This window comes from Hemicordylus capensis, chromosome 2, assembly GCF_027244095.1.
Source record: "Hemicordylus capensis ecotype Gifberg chromosome 2, rHemCap1.1.pri, whole genome shotgun sequence".
In the NCBI taxonomy this organism is placed as follows: domain Eukaryota; kingdom Metazoa; phylum Chordata; class Lepidosauria; order Squamata; family Cordylidae; genus Hemicordylus; species Hemicordylus capensis.
The window spans coordinates 264416080-264436559 of record NC_069658.1 but is presented as its reverse complement, the minus strand read 5'-3'; the positions used below and the strand labels follow the sequence as shown (position 1 = coordinate 264436559).

At 48.1% G+C, this 20480-nt stretch overlaps 1 protein-coding gene across 1 annotated transcript in view; it reads left to right on the top strand.

Moving 5' to 3' along the window:
• Positions 1-20480, top strand: part of GABBR1 (gamma-aminobutyric acid type B receptor subunit 1) — a 140303-nt gene that overhangs the window by 89472 nt on the left and 30351 nt on the right. The window contains 6 exon segments of the mRNA XM_053292649.1: positions 4248-4382; positions 4904-5074; positions 10235-10336; positions 16297-16362; positions 18672-18863; positions 19971-20213. Coding sequence (XP_053148624.1) covers positions 4248-4382; positions 4904-5074; positions 10235-10336; positions 16297-16362; positions 18672-18863; positions 19971-20213 — 909 coding nt within the window.

The window sequence follows — 20480 nt, the reverse complement described above, 5'->3', positions numbered from 1 at the left end:
GGTATGGTGTTAAAGCAGGGCTGCACAACTTTGGCCCTCCTGCAGATGTTGGACTACAACTCCCATCGTCCCTAATGACTGGCCACTCTATCTGGGGATGATGGGAGTTGTCGTCTAGCAGTAGCTGGAGGGCCAAAGTTGTGGAGCCCTAGGTTAGAGTGTATATGCAGAATAAGAAGGCTGCCCAACATCATCAGAGGCAACTCCTCATTTGGTGCAGGATCTATAACCTAGGCCAGGTCCTTCCTGAAATGAGAATGTATTCCTGAGTTTCCCACAACTGCAAATATGATTGCATAGTGGTGCCCCCCCACCCCACTCACAAGCCAGATCTGGGCTCTGAGGAGCGTTTAGTCTCCTCTCCCCACCTCAGAATGGGTCTAAAGTTCTCTCAGACTTGGCTCTGCAGATGTGTCCAGCGAAATGTTGCTGCATGTTCTCCTGTTCTTTGCTTCCTTTCCTTGCACATGCATGCCTTTGTGGACTCATTCATTCTGCCTGTTATGTATTTGTGCGTCCTTTTGCACACACTCACTTGTGCCTCTCTCTTCACATGCTGATTCTGTTTTGGAGTCCAATTCATACCTTTTGACAACCCATCCAGCCTACTGAGCTCTCACCCAGCTTTTCACACCCCTGTTTTTATGTTCACTGCGATGCTTCTGAGCATCCATTAACTCTGAACTGAGTGTAACTGAGCATCAAAATGTTCCATGCCCCAAGAATGGGAACAGGAACCAAGCGAAAGGATGAAAAGGTATTCCCCATTCAGGTTAAGCCTTTTAGGATGTCCTCACAGCCAGGTGCTACCTGGGAAACCATTCCAGCTATCACCTAGCCTGAACTTTCATCACTTGTACTGGGAAGGCAACCAAAGTACAGCTCCTTATCTCACATTTTGGCAATAATCAGACTACATTTTCCTCCCAAGGTTGGAAAATGAACCCAGGCAGCCTTTCTGCTCTTTTCTGTGGCATTTACTGCTTGACTTCCATTTCCCCCGTCTCAGTGGCGTCTCATGTGTCTGTGGATTGGTTGCATTGCCCTGAGCATGTTCATGAGTAAAGATGGCCCCAGTGTGCGTGCGTGCGTGTGCATGCATGATTTCCAAGAGTATCCATATTGCAGAGTTTTTGAGTTTCTGGTTTGTGTTTTCCTACACAACCTGCCCCACAGTCCCTTGTCCCAACTTTGGCAAACTGAACCTGGTCCCATGCCCACTCTTTAATGTCTCCTCTCCCACAAAAACTCATGTCCTCCTGCTCGCTGTCTGGCTGTCTCATGACCATAATCTGTGTATTCCTTCCGTGTTCCCGGTTATGCATTGCTGTATGCACCTATCCTCACTAATGTCCCCATCCACCCATCATAACATTCCCGTATTTCTGTTTATCCACAAAGCAAAGTCTACCATCTCCCCACCTGTCCTGCTCTGTTCCCCTGTTCTCAGGTCTTGTTTCCATGGACTCTTCTCTGTTCTGTGATTCTGTCCAACTCTGCAGAGCCTATTGCCTATCCCTGAATACAGCCATCCACCCATCCGTCAGTCTGTCTGGTCGTCTGTCCCTCCTCCCACGCAGCAGGCATCCCCCCTCCCAGCCCTGCTTGTTCTTTTCTCTCTCACACTCCCCCTCCCTCTTTTGCTACCCTGTGCTTCCCAGTCACCCCCACCCTGTGTTCTCTTTGTTCCCTCCCTATTGAAGCCCCACTCCCTGGCGCTGACAGGTTACCGTGGCAGCGCCTGCTGATGGGGTTGCCATGGAAACTGATCCTCTTTCCCGGGCGGCGATGCCCTGAATAATTCATCATCCCCTTGCGGTGGCGGTGAACAGCCAGGAGCAAGATTGCGGGCGGGGGTGGGTGGGTGGGGGGAGAGGAGTAGAGGATGGGATGGCTGGCACGTTTGTCCAGAGAGAGACAGCAGGGCAGAGGTTGGACAGGGTCTATGGAGGCAGTGGAGAATCTCACCTATTTGGAGAGGCAGGATGGCATCTGTGGCATGCTTAGTCTGGAGGGGGGGCGGGCTGGGGTGGAGGTTGGCACAAGTATCCTGACCCACTGTTGGAAAAACCAACAGATTCCCTGTTCGATGCTGCCTTCTGTTTTACCCTCACATTATCAGGCTCAGCATAAGGCTGTTAGCCATGATAGCTGAGAATGGAGCCTCCATGTTCGGATTCTGCGTGCCGCTGATGCCAGATGCTGGGGACAAATCAGAGGGGGTGGCCGTCTCCCATCATGCCTTGCTCGTGAGCTTGCAGAGCAGGGTTGAAGGAGCAATCTGGGGAGCCACTGTTGGGGAAAGAGTGCTGGGCTCTGTGAATGAACCCTTTGGTCTCCTCCAGCAAGGCAAGTCTTACCTTGTTATGTAATGACCATGTGTGCACGTGTGTTAGTATTTAATATACTGCCGTTGCTAAAGTGGTTCAGACTGGTTTACATTAAAATCAAAAACACATAATAAAACAATGAATTTTTTTTTAAACCATTTAAACCAGATTAAAATTAAAACTAGCTCTCATTAAAAGCCAGGCTAAAAAGATGGACCTTGAGGGCTCTCCTGAAGGCCTCCAAGGAAGATAAACCTCTTATATCCACGGGGAGCTCATTCCACAACCCAGCGTCGACAACTGGGTCTGTTGTCCTGCTCTGTCCCAAGTTTCTTTCTGCATCTGGCTCCATAGGAGGTGACAAAACCACTGTCAGCCAGAACCTAAGAGAGAGGAGTCCTGTCTATCACAGCCCCAGCATGTTACCCCCATCAAGTTGTGTGTGTGTGTGTGTGTGTGTGCGCGCGCACATATCCCTGCAAGCCCCTGCTAACTGGACAAAGAGGCACCTTTTAAGGTGATGGTTCTCTTGTATTTGGCAGGGGGAGAGCAGCTGCCCCTATTCAGCCCAGTAGAGCATCTCTCCAGTGTCTGTTGCTGGTGTATCTTTTGTGGGTTTTTTGGTTTGGTTTGGTTTTTGGGGTTTTTTAGGCTGTCAGCTTTTGGGGATCAGGCAACCCTTTTAAAAAATATCTTCATTTCTTTTGCTACATAAATCACTTTGAGAACTATTCTGTTGGAAAGAAGTTTATAAATCATCATCATCATCACCATCATCGTCATTGTATCGTGTATATCTATCTGTCTAGCACTCTGAGGGATTATTCTTCCGCCCTGGATCCTAGCTCAACACCCCCATCACACAGTGCAGATCCAGAAAGGCAAGCTCACAACAGACTGACTGTCTGAAAGACCCTTCTTTTCCTGTCCCAACTGTTAGCCAAGGACTCTAGTCCACTACTGTTGAACCTTTGCCTGGGGCCTCTCTGGGTCAATGTTTTTATAGGATTGAAGCCACAGGAGAACAGTGACACTTCTCCACTCAGACATGAAGCCCACCAGGTGACTTTCAGTCAGTCACTATTTCTCAGTCCAATCTACCTCACAGGGTTGTTGTGGGGATATCATGAGTGGGAGGAGAACCATAAACACTGCCTAGCCTGAGCCCCCTTGAGGAAGGGTGAAATAATACAAAATAACACATAGTTCATGTCAACTTTTCTTTGGATCTAGGAGCCAGCCCAGACATTTAGGAACAGGAGAGTGAACACTTGATAAAATTACCGGCCTTGGTGATGAGCATTGTGGAGGGGGACACGCTTAGAACAGAAACAGAGCTCCCCAGGACAAATAAAGCTGTTATTAAATAACGCTGCCTTTGAACATCCTAGTCTAGACACCACATTCAAGTTTCTAGGTGCCTTGATTCCTTGGCACCTGAGATTTGTCAGTCCCTGATATAATTAATTTGAGAGGGGAAAGCTGATCTATGGTTGGTCCCCTTTTGCTGCCTCCTCTTTTCTTATCATCTTTCCAAGCAACCTCCTTCCTCCTCAAGACCCATTTCATTAGGAAAGCCTTTTGCACACACATCCCTGCCCAGTTCTCTATCCCTGAATGTCCAGGGCCATCTTCACTCTTCCCCATTCCATACCCACTCTTCACTGGTCAAATTCTAGCCTTCCTCACCTGTCTTATCCTCTTAAAAAGTGACTTCTTTAAATAGGGACCACACCACTCCCTCCTCCTGCACAGTATCTAATATACAACTAAATGCTTAAGAGCACTTGCCTCAAGCCCTCTTGGTAGTAATTCCTGGGTTTGCTCTCAATTCTAAATGGGTAACATGTGGGAGGGATTGGGGAGGGAGACAGAACTGTCTCAGTGACAGGATTTATTCTCTGTCTACAACCACAGTGTGAACCTGGTGTGGCAACCAAATTCCTGTATGAGCTCCTCTATAATGACCCCATCAAGATCATCCTTATGCCAGGCTGCAGCAGTGTTTCCACCCTGGTGGCTGAGGCTGCACGCATGTGGAACCTCATTGTGGTGAGTGCCTGTGCTTGCATCTCTTTGTGTGTCTAGTGACTGTGGAGAGTATAGGAGCAGGCAGGCAGGTGTGCATTTAAGCCAGGACTCAGGTCAGTAACCTGGTCCCATTTCCATTTCCTAGCCCCATTTCCCTTCACACCTGAAATAGGTGTGAAGAATACCTCTGAGCATGTACAAAGTACATCCCCTCCCCCCCCGAAACATGGAGTTAGCACAGCCCCTTCCTCTGAGACTGGAAGACAGTGTTTTCAAATAAAACCTGCCTGAAAGCCACACTGCCTTAACTTTGATGCCTCAGTTTAGAAATTAAGTTGTGGCAAGCAAGTGTCTGGAGCAGGCCTTTTAATATGAGGAAAGGACCGGAGTGTATTTGGGGTTGCAATGCCATATGTGTTTGCCTGGGGGATGAGGGTGGGGAGGCAGGTCGGAAATCTTGACCTTAAGGTTGGAAGAGGTCAACTTTGGTGCCTCATCCTTTTCCTTGCTTAGCTGTGCCTCCGACCTCTGCTTTCTTGCAGCTCTCCTATGGCTCCAGCTCTCCGGCGCTGTCCAACCGCCAGCGTTTCCCCACCTTCTTCCGCACACACCCTTCAGCCACGCTGCACAACCCTACCCGCGTGCAGCTCTTCAAGAAGTGGGGCTGGACCAAGATCGCCACTATCCAGCAGACCACAGAGGTGTTCACCTCGGTATGGAGTCCCCCACTCTGAACATAAGCCTTAGCCATCACCTGGCTTCCATACATACTGTAACTTCTGGCAGCTTCCAGAACTGTTCGTAGGGGATAGGTTACATGCGTGGGAAGCTTATACTGAGTCAGACCATTGATCCATCTAGCTCAGAACTGTCCTGTCCACACTGACTGGCAGCAAAAGTTTCAGACAGGGGTTTTTCCAGTTCTACCTGCAAGCAAAGCAGATGTTCTTCCACTGAGCTAAGGTCCTTCCTCCAGCACTGAACCCAACCCTGATGATAACTCCTGGCACCAGGAGAGGTTTATGAGGTTAATGAATCATTCTTGCCATTTCTATTAATAAAAGGCAACACCCAAGGTTTCTTGCACTTTCAGACAAGGGACGCTGATCTAGCCATAACCAAAGGCAGGCTTGCTTCTCAAGGACTCCCATTCAGTTCTACCTGTAAGCATTCAGTTCTATGGGGCTAAGGAAATGGGCTGCAACCCCTGACACATACAACTCTGCCTTCCAGGAAGACCAGTGGCCCAGCTAACCAATTACTGCTTATTCTGGCTGTCACCAGCTTGTGCACTGGGCACTTCCAGCCACTTCTGGTCTGAGGAGGCACCGGAGCAGCAAGGAGGTACACTGCCACCCCTCTGGACCGTTTTAAAAGACATTGCCGGCAGGGGAAACGTGGTGGGAGGGGTAAGAGCACCCTCCCCAATCCTTAAAGATATCCCCCCACCTTCGAACCACCAGACATTCGAACTGGTTTGGAGGCCCATAAAAGGGCCTCCGAATCGGTTCGTGCACATCCCTAAAGCCTGTTCTCCCTCAGTGAGCTGATATCTCCTTTCTTCTCTTTGCCCTTTATCACCTGTATCTGCACTAGAATGTTTCACATTTGTCTAAACCTAAATGCTGCTGTCTGAATAAGTTATATATGCTAATTGACTCTATTTCAACTAGGAGATTTGAGCTTCTTTGATTTGCAGCCACATCATCCTAAGTAAATGATTTTAAGGGGTACTCATTTACACAAACTGATTTGGTCTCTTCTCATGATATATATGTTTATCCTACACAAATAAGCAATTTAAAATCCATGGGTTGTCTCTGATGCCTGAGCCTTGGTGATCCCTGTTAGAGTCCTGTTAAAATCCTGAGGCTCTCAGCTTTCTTTTAGTATAAGTTGACAGTCCTTTTACCACAATCAAGATACTGTGAAAACATTATGCTTGAATAGAACAATCTGTCTGACATACACAGCAAGGGTGTACCGATGCAGCGAGGGAGCAACCTAACAGCTTTCCAATTAACTGCACCAGTGCAGCAGGGAAGGGGCAATTTTTGACACCCTTCACTTCCCCAGAAAGTCCTCTGTGCCACCTGAAAATATGTCCCAGAAGGCTGTGCAACCCTCAAGGACATACCTTTGGGTGGCACAGAGAGCTTTTTGGGGAAGGGGAGGGTGTCAAAAACTGCACTTTCCCCTCTGCACTGGTGCAGTTAATTGGGAAATTCTATTAGGCTGCTCCCTTACTGCATCAGTATATGCTTGCTCTGTATGTCAGCCACTGATGTGATTTATTATGGAGGCTATCAGTGTACATAGTTCTTTACAGAGCGATATAAAGATGGCAAAAATATGTTCCTGCTCCAAGCAGCTTACAATCTGAAGTTAGACAGCTGAGGAGAGGAGTAGGAACGGGAGAGGCAAAGATAGCAAGGGAATAAGAAGAGGCAACAAAAAAAGAGGCAGCGATGCATTTAGTAGACTTCTAGACTGCTCTGTCTGACAGAACGTACATTTCTGGGTCCTTTTTTCCTACTGAATCTTAATAAATGTCATGTAAGATCTCGATTGCATGCTGCTTCTCTCCAAGATGTCCTAAGAAGAATTGCCGCTTGTAGTTTCAGACAAGGAAATCACACAAATGGCACCAAGGGAGAAGCGGAACATTTCCACCAGCTGTGTTCCGGTGTCCATCACATTAATGCAAATGTTAAGCAAATGAAGCTATTTTTATGTGAATTGCAATAGGCAAATGGGCTATAGCCCTCTGCCTCATTGTGGTACATTTCCACTGGCTCCTTAAGGCCCCAGGAATTGTCCTTATGCTGAATCCTGTTCTTAGTCCTGTGTCTAATCTAATCTCAGTCCTCAACCAGAGCAATTTAGGAATTTTGCATGACCCCAGTTGCACTGGGAGATGCAGAGCGTAGCTGGCAAAGGAACATTTCATGGTGCTTACAGAATCTTGGAAATGTTTTTGAAGCCATAATGCCACACAGAGCTAAGCATGCTTAGGCCATTGGTTTCAACATTAGGCAACAAAACCCTGCAGATCCACTGGATGAATTGGGAGTTGCTGATTAATAGAGGATTACACATCCTCCCCCTTCCTTTGTGCTGCTGGATTGTAGCCCGGTGTGAGGAAGGGGGGTGGGGGCTAAGTATGGGCCCTTTCAGTCTCAGCCCAAAGGAAGGGGGCTGTTCACATCCAGGTCCTTCTCACGGTCTCCTGGCTTTCTTTCTCTGACCGGAGAGAGCCACAGAGCTGCTTCTTTGGCCTTCCAGGCGGCTCACCAGCCATGCCCATTTCCTGTCTCCCTTCCCTCACTCATGAATAGGCCTCTACTGACAAGCATGAGGGGGCCTGCCTCAAGCTCAAGCAAACTGGTCAGTCGGAGGAACCAGCTGCCCACCATCTCTCAGCAATGCTGCTGCTTCCCCTCTAACTCCCTTCCCCCTTTTGTCACCCATATAAGGCCTTGTGCTGCTGGAAAATGATCCCCACCCCCTTATTTACAAAGGCAATTAAAAGGACCAAAAAAAGGGAGAACCTTCCATTGGTCAAGGGTGGTGGTGTAGCAACACTGGCAGTGGCCCATGTGCCGCAGCCCTTTGCCACCACTGCAGCCCCCTGCTGGCTCTGCTGGCCAGGGCCGGACTGGGGGCACTGAGAGGGCGGTGGAATGTATGTGGGGAGGGCGCCATGTTTTGAGCATAATAGGTAATTAATGGTGGGAGTTGGGGCGCAGGGGCACCACGCAGGTAGGGCGCACCGAGAATATGCCCTGTGGGCCAGTCTGAGCCTGCTGCTGGCCTCCACAGCTGCCACAGTCAGCACAGGGAAGCAAGCCGGCCTGTGGTATGGGAGAATGACATCGCTGCTCGGCACCCAGGCACTGGACGGTGACATCATTGCACTGCACCATGGGCGGGCTTGTTTCCCTTTGCCAGCTGCAGTGGTTAGCGGGGCCACAGAGCCAGCGAGCGGAGGGAGGCAGGGCAGGAGCCCCCAGCAAGAAGCGGCAGACCCATAGCAGGAGGCAGTGAACGGCGGAGCTAGTGGGTGGAGCAGGCAGGCACGGTGGAGGCAGCAAACAGCGGGGCCTGTGATGGCTCCCCTCAGTGGACCCCCTCCCCAGTGAGGCCCCCAGCAGCCTGTGTTCTTTATATGCAGCCACACAATGGTAGTTTGTCTCCAGGTCAAGGGGAAGATCTCCACTAGTAGCCGCTCTCATTTTCTCCTAATCCTTGCTTCCAGCCGTTACCTATCTATTGCACATCCGTTTCCTATGCATCTTCTCATCTTTATTTCCCTTCCACTGTTTCCCTTCCCAAAGAAATAGCCACATAAAGAACTCTCAAGAGTATTATATGCACCTTGTTAGTGCCATTTTGCTGATTTCCCTGTTGCAGAATTTGGTTTTCTTTAATGCACAGTTCCAGGCACACACTATTTATGTGTGAAATGTAAAGGTATATTGCAGCGCCCTGATATGAGGCACCAAATGCTGCTTTGCCCCAGACCTCTGCTCGGGCCAGCCCCCTTCAGTATTTATTTATTTGTCATATATTTATACTGCCTGATATGTTGATCTCTTAGGTGGTGTACAAAATTAAAACACAAGAAGCATATAACAATAAAAACAATTAAAATTTCACAAGATGAATAAAAATAATCTTATAAAATAAAACATTAAACAGTTTAAAATCAATTCAATTAAAAGCCTGAGAAAACAGGTGCGGCTTGAGGGTCTTCCTAAAAGCAAAGGAGATGCTCTTATTTCAACAGGGAACATTGACCCTTGCAAGCAGAGGCACTCTAATCCCTGGACCTTGGGGATATGGTCTGTGGCCTCCAAGATCCAGGGGGGCCTACAAATGGTGGTGGGGGGCCCTCTGGCAGCCACCCTGCTGAACCTCCATGCTTCCCCCCCCCCAATTACAGCAGCCATGCGGCCGAGGGGTGGCTGCCAAGAGGTGAGCGGAGCAGTCCTCCCTAACCCGGCCCCTGCAGCGGCTGGAGTGACGCTGGGCCCATCTGTTTGGCCCAGCATCTTCTGCCAACTGCGAGGCACACCTGCACCATCACTCCAGCCACTGCTGCTGCTGGGAAGTGGGGAGAGGAGAAGGACTGCTCCACTCACCCCCCGACAGCCACCCCCTCAGCCGCACGGCATCTGTAATTTTTTTTAATAAGAGGTTCGGTGATAGGCTCCCAAAAGAAAAGTAGGTTTTGGGGGGTCTCGCAGCTGGGTGGTCCGGCCGCCCAAATTACCTAGGTGCACCCCTGCTTGCAAGCTTTGAAAGTGGTGTAGGGAGGAAGCGGGGTTGCCAGCAGCCTTCTCTTCTCTCCACATGCTTCTTGCAAGCTTTGCAAGGCTTGTGAGGAGAGGAGGGCAGCTTACTCTCTTCTCCTCTTGCTCTTTGCAAAGCATGCAAAAGTCAGATCAGTCCCAAAGAGCTGCTGCAATCGCTGTGCTACCCTACCAGTGCCTCAATAATCTGCCATTTGAGGTAACCGCCTCACCTTGCCTCAGGAAAGGGCTGCCCTGCAAGGATCTATGCACTGCAAAGCCCCTGTCAAATGAAACAGATTCTCTCTCCTCCCCCCATTTTGGAGATTTTACTAGGTATTGCTTTGCATTTTCAAGATCATAGCTATGGGAGCTGGGAACTTTATAAAAACAAAAACTAAGCTTCCCAAGAAACTCTGCTGGATATCAAATGCAATGTTTTGTCTTAATTTTTGTGGAGTGAGATTGTGAAAGCACAAAATAGAAGCATTGCTTTAGCATCATTCCAAAACGGAACCCTTGCCCACCCGCCCCCCGCATTGCTGTGTTGTAATTAGGCTTCCATCTTTGTTCCCACAGACCTTGGACGACCTGGAGGAGCGAGTCAAAGAGGCTGGCATTGAGATCACCTTCCGCCAAAGCTTCTTCTCTGACCCTACAGTGCCTGTCAAGAATCTCAAGGTGCTAGATGTGTGTCTGACTGGGAGAGACTGAATGGTGTATGCACTGCCTGTAGGCTTCAGCCCAACAGATCTTAGAAATTACTTTCTGCTGTGTACCCTATTGCAATCTCTGGAACTCAACAAAGGCCCACTCCAAATTATACCATCTATGTGTCAGGTTCAGAAGCAAGGGCACAAAGAGAAGTGTTCTTGGTAGCTCTTCCCAGTTCCTGAACCTTCTTACTGTAGACCCCTCTCCAAAGTCCAAGCTGAGCTCTTTTTGTAAGTGTTGCAAACCCACCTGTTTGGGCATGTGTAATGTGCCCAAGGCAGAAACCAGAGGCTTAACAGCCCTAATGGTCTTCAAAAGAGCCCTTAAGACACTTTTAAAAATAAAATAAAATTCTGGCCTTAGATAGTTTTCAAAGTTGCATTAAATTGTTATTTTGATTGATTCTGTTGTTGTTTTATTGGTTGTAAACTGCTCAGGGCTACTAGATGGGGCAGTATAAAAACATAATAAATAAAATAATATCCCTGAGGTCTTTTGGAGACTTTTTACTCCTCTCCTTACCCTAACATCCTAGGGCGTCTCTTGATAGGAGCCAAATTTGATGGGTGTCTAGTTCTTCCAACTTTAATGCTTGGAATGAACTTACCCTAATACACATGAAATTAAAAAGCAAAAAGATTTTATTTATTTTTTATTACGAGGAGGTATCCTATTGGGGTACCTAGTGAAATTCTGCTAGCTTCCAGTTTTTATACACCCAGTTTCTCCTGCAGGGTTAGCATGCATTTTCTCAGTAACTTAGCAAAAAGGACAAAGGCATTAATGGGGGGTGAGAATCCCCTCTCAGAACAGAACATGCAGGCTGACAACATCACCAAGAAGTTAGATTTATTAACATACAGGAAAAACGTAGAATTGTATGGAAATGAAACAAAGAACATTAGGATTCTAACTCTATATACTGCTCTAGTTGATAATAATAGGCAGGTAGGTTAATCTTACATGACTACAAAAGATCCATATCAAAAGACGGTCATTTTGGGTCTGTCCCCCTCTGTCCCCTTGGCAGATGATACTGTGTGAAATCCAGAGGGTATTAATAGCTTTTGCTAACTCCAGACCTAAGACACTTAACAATGTATTATATAAGCTCCACCTCCCACCTCATTCCAAAGCTGAGGTCTAGTAAGGCGTGCTCTTCCTCCCCAGCTGAGACTTAGCACTGGGCAAGATCCTCCAGCCTTGTTTTACACTCAAACAATCAGAAATTGGGAGTGCAAGCAGCTCCCGAACTTGGGTAGAATGCTTGTCCTACCCAAGTTCTGATTATGAGACCAGCCCTAAGGACGGGGGAGAACTGGGTTCAAATCCCAACTCAGCAATGAAGCTCACTGGGGGAATGTGGGCCAGTTGCTTATCACTCAGCCTAACTTGCCTCGCAGAGTTATTGTCAGAGTAACAGGATGTACCACCACCTCAGTCTGTTGGAGGGCGTGCAGGATAAAAATGTAATAAATATCTGTAGGAAACCTGGCTGTGAAATTGATGTGAGGGCATAACCTGATTTGGGAAGTTAAAGAATAGCCGTGGAGAGCAGGATGTCTCTGAATACCAGTTGCAGGGGAGTAACAGCAGGAGAGAAGGCATGCCCTCAACTCCTGCCTGTAGGCTCCCAGTGGCATCTGGTGGACCACAGTGCGAAACAGGATGCTGGACTAGATGGGCCTTGGGCCTGATCCAGCAGGGCTGTTCTTAAGTTCTTATTATTTATTTTTTATTATTTATTTAAAACATTTATACCCCGCCCCTCCAGGGCACTACTGCTCCTTATGAGGTGTTTACCTGGTGTAGGCCATGGCAGGTCTGGACTTGTCATAGCCAATATGCATTTAGGGACTGGGATGCATCATAGCAACATAGGAAGCTGCCATATACTGAATCAGACCATTGGTCTATTTAGTTCAGTTTTGTCTACACAGACTGGCAGCAGCTTCTCCAAGGTTGCAGGCAGGGATCTCCCTCAGCCCTATCTTGGAGATGCCAGGGAGGGAACTTGAAACCTTCTGCAATTCCCAGAGTGGCTCCATCCCCTGAGGAGAGTATCTTACAGTGCTCACATGTGGTCTCCCATTCAAATGCAACCAGGGCAGACCCTGCTTAGCTAAGGGGACAGGTTATGCTTGCTACCACAAGACCAGCTCTCTAAAAAATCAGTGAAGCTATTCTCATGATCACTGGAAAGCGGGCTAAGGGAGCTTAGCCCACTTTCCAGGGATCGTGGGAACCACCGGGCTCACAGGTGAGCCCGGTGCTCTCAAGGCGGCTAGCCCACCTAATTACCCCTCCCCTAAGACGAGTTTAACGGAGCGAGTGCTCTGTTAACAATCTTTTTGCTTGTGTGTTGCCGCAGCAACACGTGAGCAGACCCCCAACCGGGAGGCTGCAAGCCATGGGCCATGCAGCCCCTGATCCCTGCTGCCCCTGCCGGCTCCGTGACAGAGCCGGCAGTCGTGTGGGCGTCTGGTCTGACAGCCCAGCTACAAGCTGCTGCTCGTCTGCGGGGAGAGCAGGCTAAGCCCACTCTCCCTGCAATTAGCCCCAAAGCTCTTCTCACTGATTGTGAGAAGCGCTTCACTATTGTCTTCACAGACTGGCAGCAGCTTCTCCAAGGTTGCAGGCAAGAACCTCTCTCAGCCCTATCTTGGAGATGCCAGGGAGGGAACTTGGAACCTTCTGATGCTCTTCCCAGAGCGGCTCCATCCCCTGAGGAGGGGAATATCTTTCAGTGCTCACACTTCTAGTCTCCCTTTCATATTCAACCAGGGCAGACCCTGCTTAGTTAAGGGGACAAGTCATGCTTGCAGGTGCAACCAGAAGCCAGGGTCTGGAAGGTGAACAAGTGTTAACCCCATTTAGCCTTTCCCCATAGAAATAAAGGTAGGTTGGCCTCTTCTGACACAGATTTAGAGAGTACAAGAGTTCTGTTCAGGCATTACGGAGGTGGGGGATTCAGTATATGGTTGCAGTGTCTCCACTCTGGCAGACCCACCACAATGGGTCCTCTCTGGCAGACCCACTCTAAAACCCTGCCCCCTGCTCTCCTCATTAGAGCATTTGTCTGAAGAGACAACTCTGTACACACGAAGATTTCTCCTTGGGTTGGAACACAGGGGCACCCCAGCTGGGAGGAACCACTCGGCAAGTGTAATGTTCCATCTCTTCAGACAAGCACTATAACTATGGAGAACAAGGGGCGGGATTAAACTGTGTCAGTGTGGGGGCAGGGCTTTCAGATGTGCTCTTGTAGATGCTGTTGCCATGCACAGTATCCCCACTTCCATCACGCCTGAGCAGGGCTTATATGCAACTTCTATAACCCAATGCATTAATATTCCTAACTCTGCAACAGTTTATTTTTGGAGATAAGAGTAGTCTGCAGAGGGTGGAGAAATTTCAGTGAAGTTTTCCTGTATTTGGGGGGTTTGTTGCTCCGATTCCTTAGAATTGGGGGCAATTTTAAACTGGTGAAGTTCTAAATGAATTCATGTGCCAGGGACATATTCATATGCAGTCAACAACTGTTCACATGTCTACAGGAATGTGTGTCCATGTATTTTTTTGTGCATGTATATGGTGTCTGTGAGGTTGCCAGCTGGTGAGGAGAAAAACAGTCTGGTCTTTTCCTGTCTCTTTAACAGTCCCTTGACCAGCCAGAATCAGCAAGTGAATCTTTTCCTGGCATGGAGCGAAGCATATTCATTAGCTTATTGCTGCCAATCAAACTGCTATTAAAGAGACAGCTGTAGTGGCCAGTTCAAAAGTTAGCAATCCTGAGGTGCATAGGGCAGCTTGTGGCTTTGTGTGGAAGTATGGAACATTTTGTCCCTATAGGCTAGTTTACGTGTTTTGACTTTATTAATGAGCGAAGGTCTATAATCAAATACCCTACTTCCCAATAGCCTGAATTCCTATCAGCCTGCCTTCAACGGAGTCAAACCATTGGTCCATCTAGCTCAGTGTTGTTTACAATGGCTGGCAGTGGCTTTCCAAGGTTCCAGAAGACTTCCCAGCCGTAGCTCAGTAGTAGAGCATCTGCTTTGTATGCAGATGTATCCCAGGTCCAATCCCTGGCGGCATCTCCAGGTAGGACTAGGAAAGACTCCTGCCTGGAACCTTGGAGAGCCGCTGCCAGTCCGCGTAGAGAATACTGAGACCGAGAGGAAGAGGCATCTTCCTATGTCCCCATGAGATGCCATGGATGGACCTTCCTTGTGTGGAGCAGATGCCCTTCCGCTGACCTCTGTATACTTTGTTTCTAGGAAGAGTCCCTGCCTGCAGCCAATATGATGAGTGGTGGCTAGAGAGCCAGCCTCTCCTTACTTAGTCTCCCTTGCCCTGCATTCCCAGCCAGAAAATATCACCAGGTGCCACCACTATACACCCTCTGCAAGCCTAGCCTTCTGCTGAAAAAGAAGCAGCAGCAACCGAGGCACCGTCTCAGTGGTTCGGGTGGCAGCTGCCCTCCCCTGAGCTGACAGATGGGCAGACTCCCCATCCTCCTGACAGCTTCTGCTCAGGGGAAAGCTGATGCCTCCAGAATAAATGAGCAAGACATTGCAGCAGCACTTAGCCTTTTTTCAGCAGGCCAGGGTTGCCGTAGATGTCTTCCAGCCGCACGGAGAAGACAGCTGCTTGTTCCCTTTCATACGAGAGCTGTATCTGGGGACTCAGTTTGGTGGGGCAAAACTTGACTCCCACTCCAGGCACTGTACCACTTTCCCCCCACTGACTAGATCCTATGGGGCTAGAATGTTGTGTTCCCCCCGCCTGGTACAGGGGAGGGGCAATTATGAGGGGAATTTTGCTAGTTAATAATAATGACATCAGATAACCAAACTCAGTATGGTTTATTAATCATTAATGACACGGCATTACAGATTCACTGGCATTGACTCTGCAAGGAAGGAAAAAAACAAGTGGCAGTGCATCTCACTAAGTACCTTGTCTGCTTCAAACATGCAGAATACACAGTGGATTCCTCTGGCCACTGGCCAATCTGATTAGCAGTAAGTCCAGCAAAAGAAAGTACTTCTTCACACAGTGCATCAATAACTTATATGGTGACACCACAAGCTCACATGGTTTTTTAGAAGAAAATTGTTAGAACCTCCATAGTCAGAGGCAGTATACTCATAATCTGAGTACTGGGTGCCTGTAATTAACAACAGGGAATGACCATCACTTTTGTGCCCTGATTGCTTCCAGAGATTTCCAGATTGCTTCTGATGGAAACCAAACCAACCTAGATAGACCTTTAGTTTGATCCAACAAAGCATTTCCTAAGTTATATTGTTTTCTTTGCATAGTATCAGAAATGCTTTTAGCAATCGCCCTCCCACCTCTTGTATCATTATATTGGCGAGGTATCCAAGACTCAGTATATTGGTAGACTTTTATGTGTATCTAACTAAAGATCCAGGAAAGGAAACGGGGTTCACGGAATGGAAAAGCAAAAACAATGGCAAGAAACCCGTGGACAAAAGAAATGATGAATTGCAATAAGGAATAATATATAAATGTATTAAGAGAGAATGAAAAACCAGCTTTTGGATTATGTGGAAAATAAAAGGTGTGGGGTACAACCTTCGTTTTTCTGTGTGGCCGGGAGAGAGGTCCTTTGTTGTCTTCCTAGTTGCTATAAAGTTCAGATCTGTGGGCCTCTGTCTGCTGGCAATGATGTTGGGGAATGATGGAATGATAGGCATGTGCAGGAGTGTGTGTGTGTGTGTTGTGTGTTGTGTTGTGTGTGTTGTGTGTGTATAAGTAGATCTTCATTTAATAAAAATGTCTGCATGTGGGGTAGGGGGGTTATACAGCATGCTCAACACATCTGTGATTAATATTTGGTTGTGCTTGTCTTTGTGGGAATGCCTTCTGGCCATCTGATCCCATTTTCCTCCCTACAGCGCCAGGATGCCCGCATCATCGTTGGGCTCTTTTATGAGACTGAGGCACGAAAAGTCTTCTGTGAGGTGGGTGCTCAGAGGTGGGGGGTTCCTTCCTGATACCCTGTCTTGGAGTAACACAATCTCTAGTGAGAATGCTTTCCTAGTTGTTTCATGCTAGGTCACCATTTGGCTATTACACTCTTTGTAAGAGTTGCTCTGTCACCAGCTCAGTTGTCAGCACTTGGTATGTGCCAAAGACTCACTAGATAGGCAAACATGCCCATTCTCTCTCCTTCTCCCTCCCTCCCTCCCTCCCTCCCTCTCTCTCTCTCTCTCTCTCTCACACACACACACACACACACACACACAGCAGTGTAGGAGCCATTTGCTCTTGGTGTGATCCCACACTACTGAGAAGTGTGTCTAAATTGAACAATCACGTCGGTGGGGCCAATAGCAGCATTCTTTCCCAAGAACATAAGAACAGCCCTGCTGGATCAGGCACAAGGCCCATCTAATCCAGCATCCTGTTTCACACAGTGGCCCACCAGATGCCTCTGGGGAGCCCACAGGCAAGAGGTGAGGGCATACCCTCTCTCCTGTTGTTGCTTCCCTGTAATTGGTATTGAGAGGCATCATGCTTCTGAGGCTGGAGATGGCCCACAGCCACCAGACTAGTAGCCATTGATAGACCTGTCCACCATGAATCTGTCTAAGCCCCTTCTAAAGCCATCCAAACTGGTGGCTATCACCACATCCCATGACAAAGAATTCCACAGATTAATTATGTGCTGTGTGAAAAAGTGCTTCCTCTTATCGGTCTTAAATTTCCTGACCTTCAGTTTCATGGGGTAACCCCTGGTTCTAGTGTGGTGAGAGAGGGAGAAATATTTCTCTCTGTCCACCCTCTCCACTCCATGCATAATTTTATACACCTCGATCATGTATCCCTTTAGTCGCTTCTTTTCCAAGGTAAAAGAAGCGACTTCCTAATCAGTACAGAGTCAGTTGGGTGGGAAGACCCATGATTAACCCTGTCCACTTGGTGATTTGTGCAAGGGAATGGGGTTGTGCCACAGTGAAGCAGCTCCCACACTGCTTTGTGTACCTGTGAAGGGCTTCTTATGTTAGAGAGGGGGAAACATGGCCAGAGAGAAACTGAGGTAACAGAGTTGAACAAGTGGATTCATATGTATTGGGAGGGAGGGAGGGTGTAAAGAATGGAAGATATTGTGTGGACAGGGAAAATCAGATAAATGTTTGTGTGAGATCATGGATAGGTGAAAAGATGGGCAGCATCCAGGCTTTTAATGGAGCAGTACCACCTTAAGTGGTGCAGTGAGGAAATGCTTGACTAACAAGCAGAAGGCTGCCGGTTGGAATCCCCGCTGCTACTATATTGGGAAGCAGTGATATAGGAAGATGCTGAAAGATATCATCTCAGACTGTGCAGGAAATTACAAGGGTAAACCCTTCCTGTATTCTACCAAAGAAAACCACTGGTCTCTGTGGGCACCAGGAGTCGATACCAACTTGATGGCACACTTTACTCTACTCTACTCCATTGGTAAAAGCTACTTCCAGGAACAGAAGATGAGTTGTGCTCATGAAAGAGGTCCTTGCACAATTGGAACTCTTCTTCCATTCATGGAAGGCGCTTCCGCCAACACAGTGCTGCTCCACTAGAGGTCTGGATGCTCTCCAAAGTATACAGTATGCTATGATGGCCTTCCATGGGGATGATGGGGCTGCAGAACATGCCTGGCATGCAGAAGGTGCCAGGTTCAATCCCTGGCATCTCCGGTTGGAGCTGAGAGGAGCCCCCATCTGAATCCCTGGGGAGCTGCTGCCAGTCAGCATAGACAATGCTGAGTTAGATGGATCAATGGCCTGACTCTGTAGAAGGCAGCTTCCTTTGTTCATGGAGTAGAAAGGACACACACTTTGGAGTGGAAACTATGCCTTATGTGCAAATACAGGCAATGAAGCTTGATGTGCTTTTAAAAACTGCAGCCATTGCAACAAGGGAAAGCAGATTTGGCAAGTGGAGATTTGGACTGGAGAGGTGGTGGGTGGTGGTGGGTGCTTTCATTCCCAAAACCATCACTGGAAGGAACTGAAATTTTATGAAGTATATAGCTGAAGGAGCAGGTGAGCCCTGGGGTGTGTGGAGGCCAACAGGGAAACAGATTGGAAAATACCCAGGAGCATGTGGGATGAGAGGATGAATGGATATGGAGGAGCAGAGGGATCCATAGCTGAACAAACGGAGGATAGGTAGGCAGGCAAAATCTCAGGGTAGACAGGCAAAGAGGTTGTGTGCATGGCCCTAATTGGATTACTCATCTTGTTAGCTAACCCTCTCTTTTCCTCTTGTGTATTACTGGAAACAGGTGTACAAGGAGCGCCTGTTTGGGAAGAGGTATGTCTGGTTCCTGATTGGCTGGTATGCTGACAACTGGTTCCGCATTAAGGATGCAAATATTAACTGCACAGAGGAGGAGATGAGGGAGGCGGTGGAGGGGCACATCACCACAGAGATCGTCATGCTGAACCCAGAGAACACCCGCAGCATCTCAAATATGGTGAGGGCAGAGCCAGAAGGGACTTGAGTAACACTCAGTGGTGAGTTTCTAAAATGAAAACTCTCCAGGACTTACAAGCTTGTCTGGACATTGCACTCTCTGGTTTGGAAGGCTCGTCCCTCAGAGAGACTGGCTGTACTTGCTCACAGATGAAAGGTATTACTCTGCACACATTTAAAGGCGTAGTCATATGCCTCCTGTTGTTGAAAGCAGGTACCAGTTCCAGGCCTGAGGTCTGGTGTCTTCTGGTTTGAATTGTGTGTGTATGTATTTATTTAATTTGTATATTCTTATTACAGGCTATGGATGATCTTCAATTTTAATTTTTTTAAAAAATAAAACCTGCCAGAAGCCTGCTGCTGCCCCGCCACGCCGGTCTTTGCCATTTTTGCCACCATTTGTGCGACGGGGGTGGGGGTGAGCCAAGCAGGCCTCCCAAATGGCGGTGGTGGTGGGCACAGCAGCTGGTGGGCCTGTCCATCTGGGTGTGCCTGCGCAGCGGGAGTATCAGGCATCTCAATGCTTGATACTCCCACTGCACAGGCGCACCAGGACGGACAGGCCTACCAGCTGCTGTGCCCTCCACCGCCGCCGCCGCCACAGGGGCGGCCTGCTCAGCTCACGCCCCCAGCCACGGAAATGTTGATGAAAACAGCTTAGATCGGCACGGCGGGTGCAAGGCAACAGTGGCAGGCTTGGCGTGTCAGCAGGCCTCTGGGGAGGCCCCCCCAGAACATTCGGACCCCCCCACTGAGACAGGAGGCCATGGACCAGATCACCAAGGTCCATGGGAAAGATCGCTTCTGCTTTCCTCCATGCTTTTCATATGCTGTACACTGTAGTTCCTTTGCATTAAATATACAACAAATTATACTACATCTTTGGAAAGCTCTTATTCTTGAAATTTAAAATAATTTTTGCATATTCTGTTGTTTCTCGAATTGTGTGTGTGTGTATTATATTTGTATACCGCCCCAAATTCATGTCTCTGATGTTATGTTTCCTCCTTTGAAAATACCCCCAAAAATCCTAACTTGAAAATGCTCCTCCTTCAGCTTTGCCGCTAATTTCTGTGGAAGATTATTTATCTCTCTTTTGCTCCTCCAGACATCACAAGAATTTATTGATAAGCTGACGAAGCGTGTAGAAAAATCTCCTGAGGAGACAGGTGGCTTCCAAGAAGCGCCGCTCGCCTATGACGCCATCTGGGCACTGGCTCTTGCACTAAACAAGACCTCAGCTGAACTGGTGAAGAAGGGCCTACGTCTTGAAGACTTCAATTATAATAACCGGACCATTACAGACGAGATCTACCGAGCACTCAACTCCTCAGCCTTTGAAGGAGTCTCGGTAAGTGATCCCTCAACATCATCTCCTGATTGCAGAACTGGAATGTTTGGGAAACAGAATACCACTGCTATAGTTACAAGCAGGACTGTTCATAAGTGCCAAAAATCTGAGTTCTGCAACTCATTGCATTATGTAGAAGGTGCTTAGTTTGCATAACATTAATAACAAATGCATTTGCATTTATAAGCCTAATAACTGAATTTATGAAGGTTGAGTTTTTTGGGAGGAGGTGGGAATAAGCTAGCATAGAGCATGGTTGGAACAGAA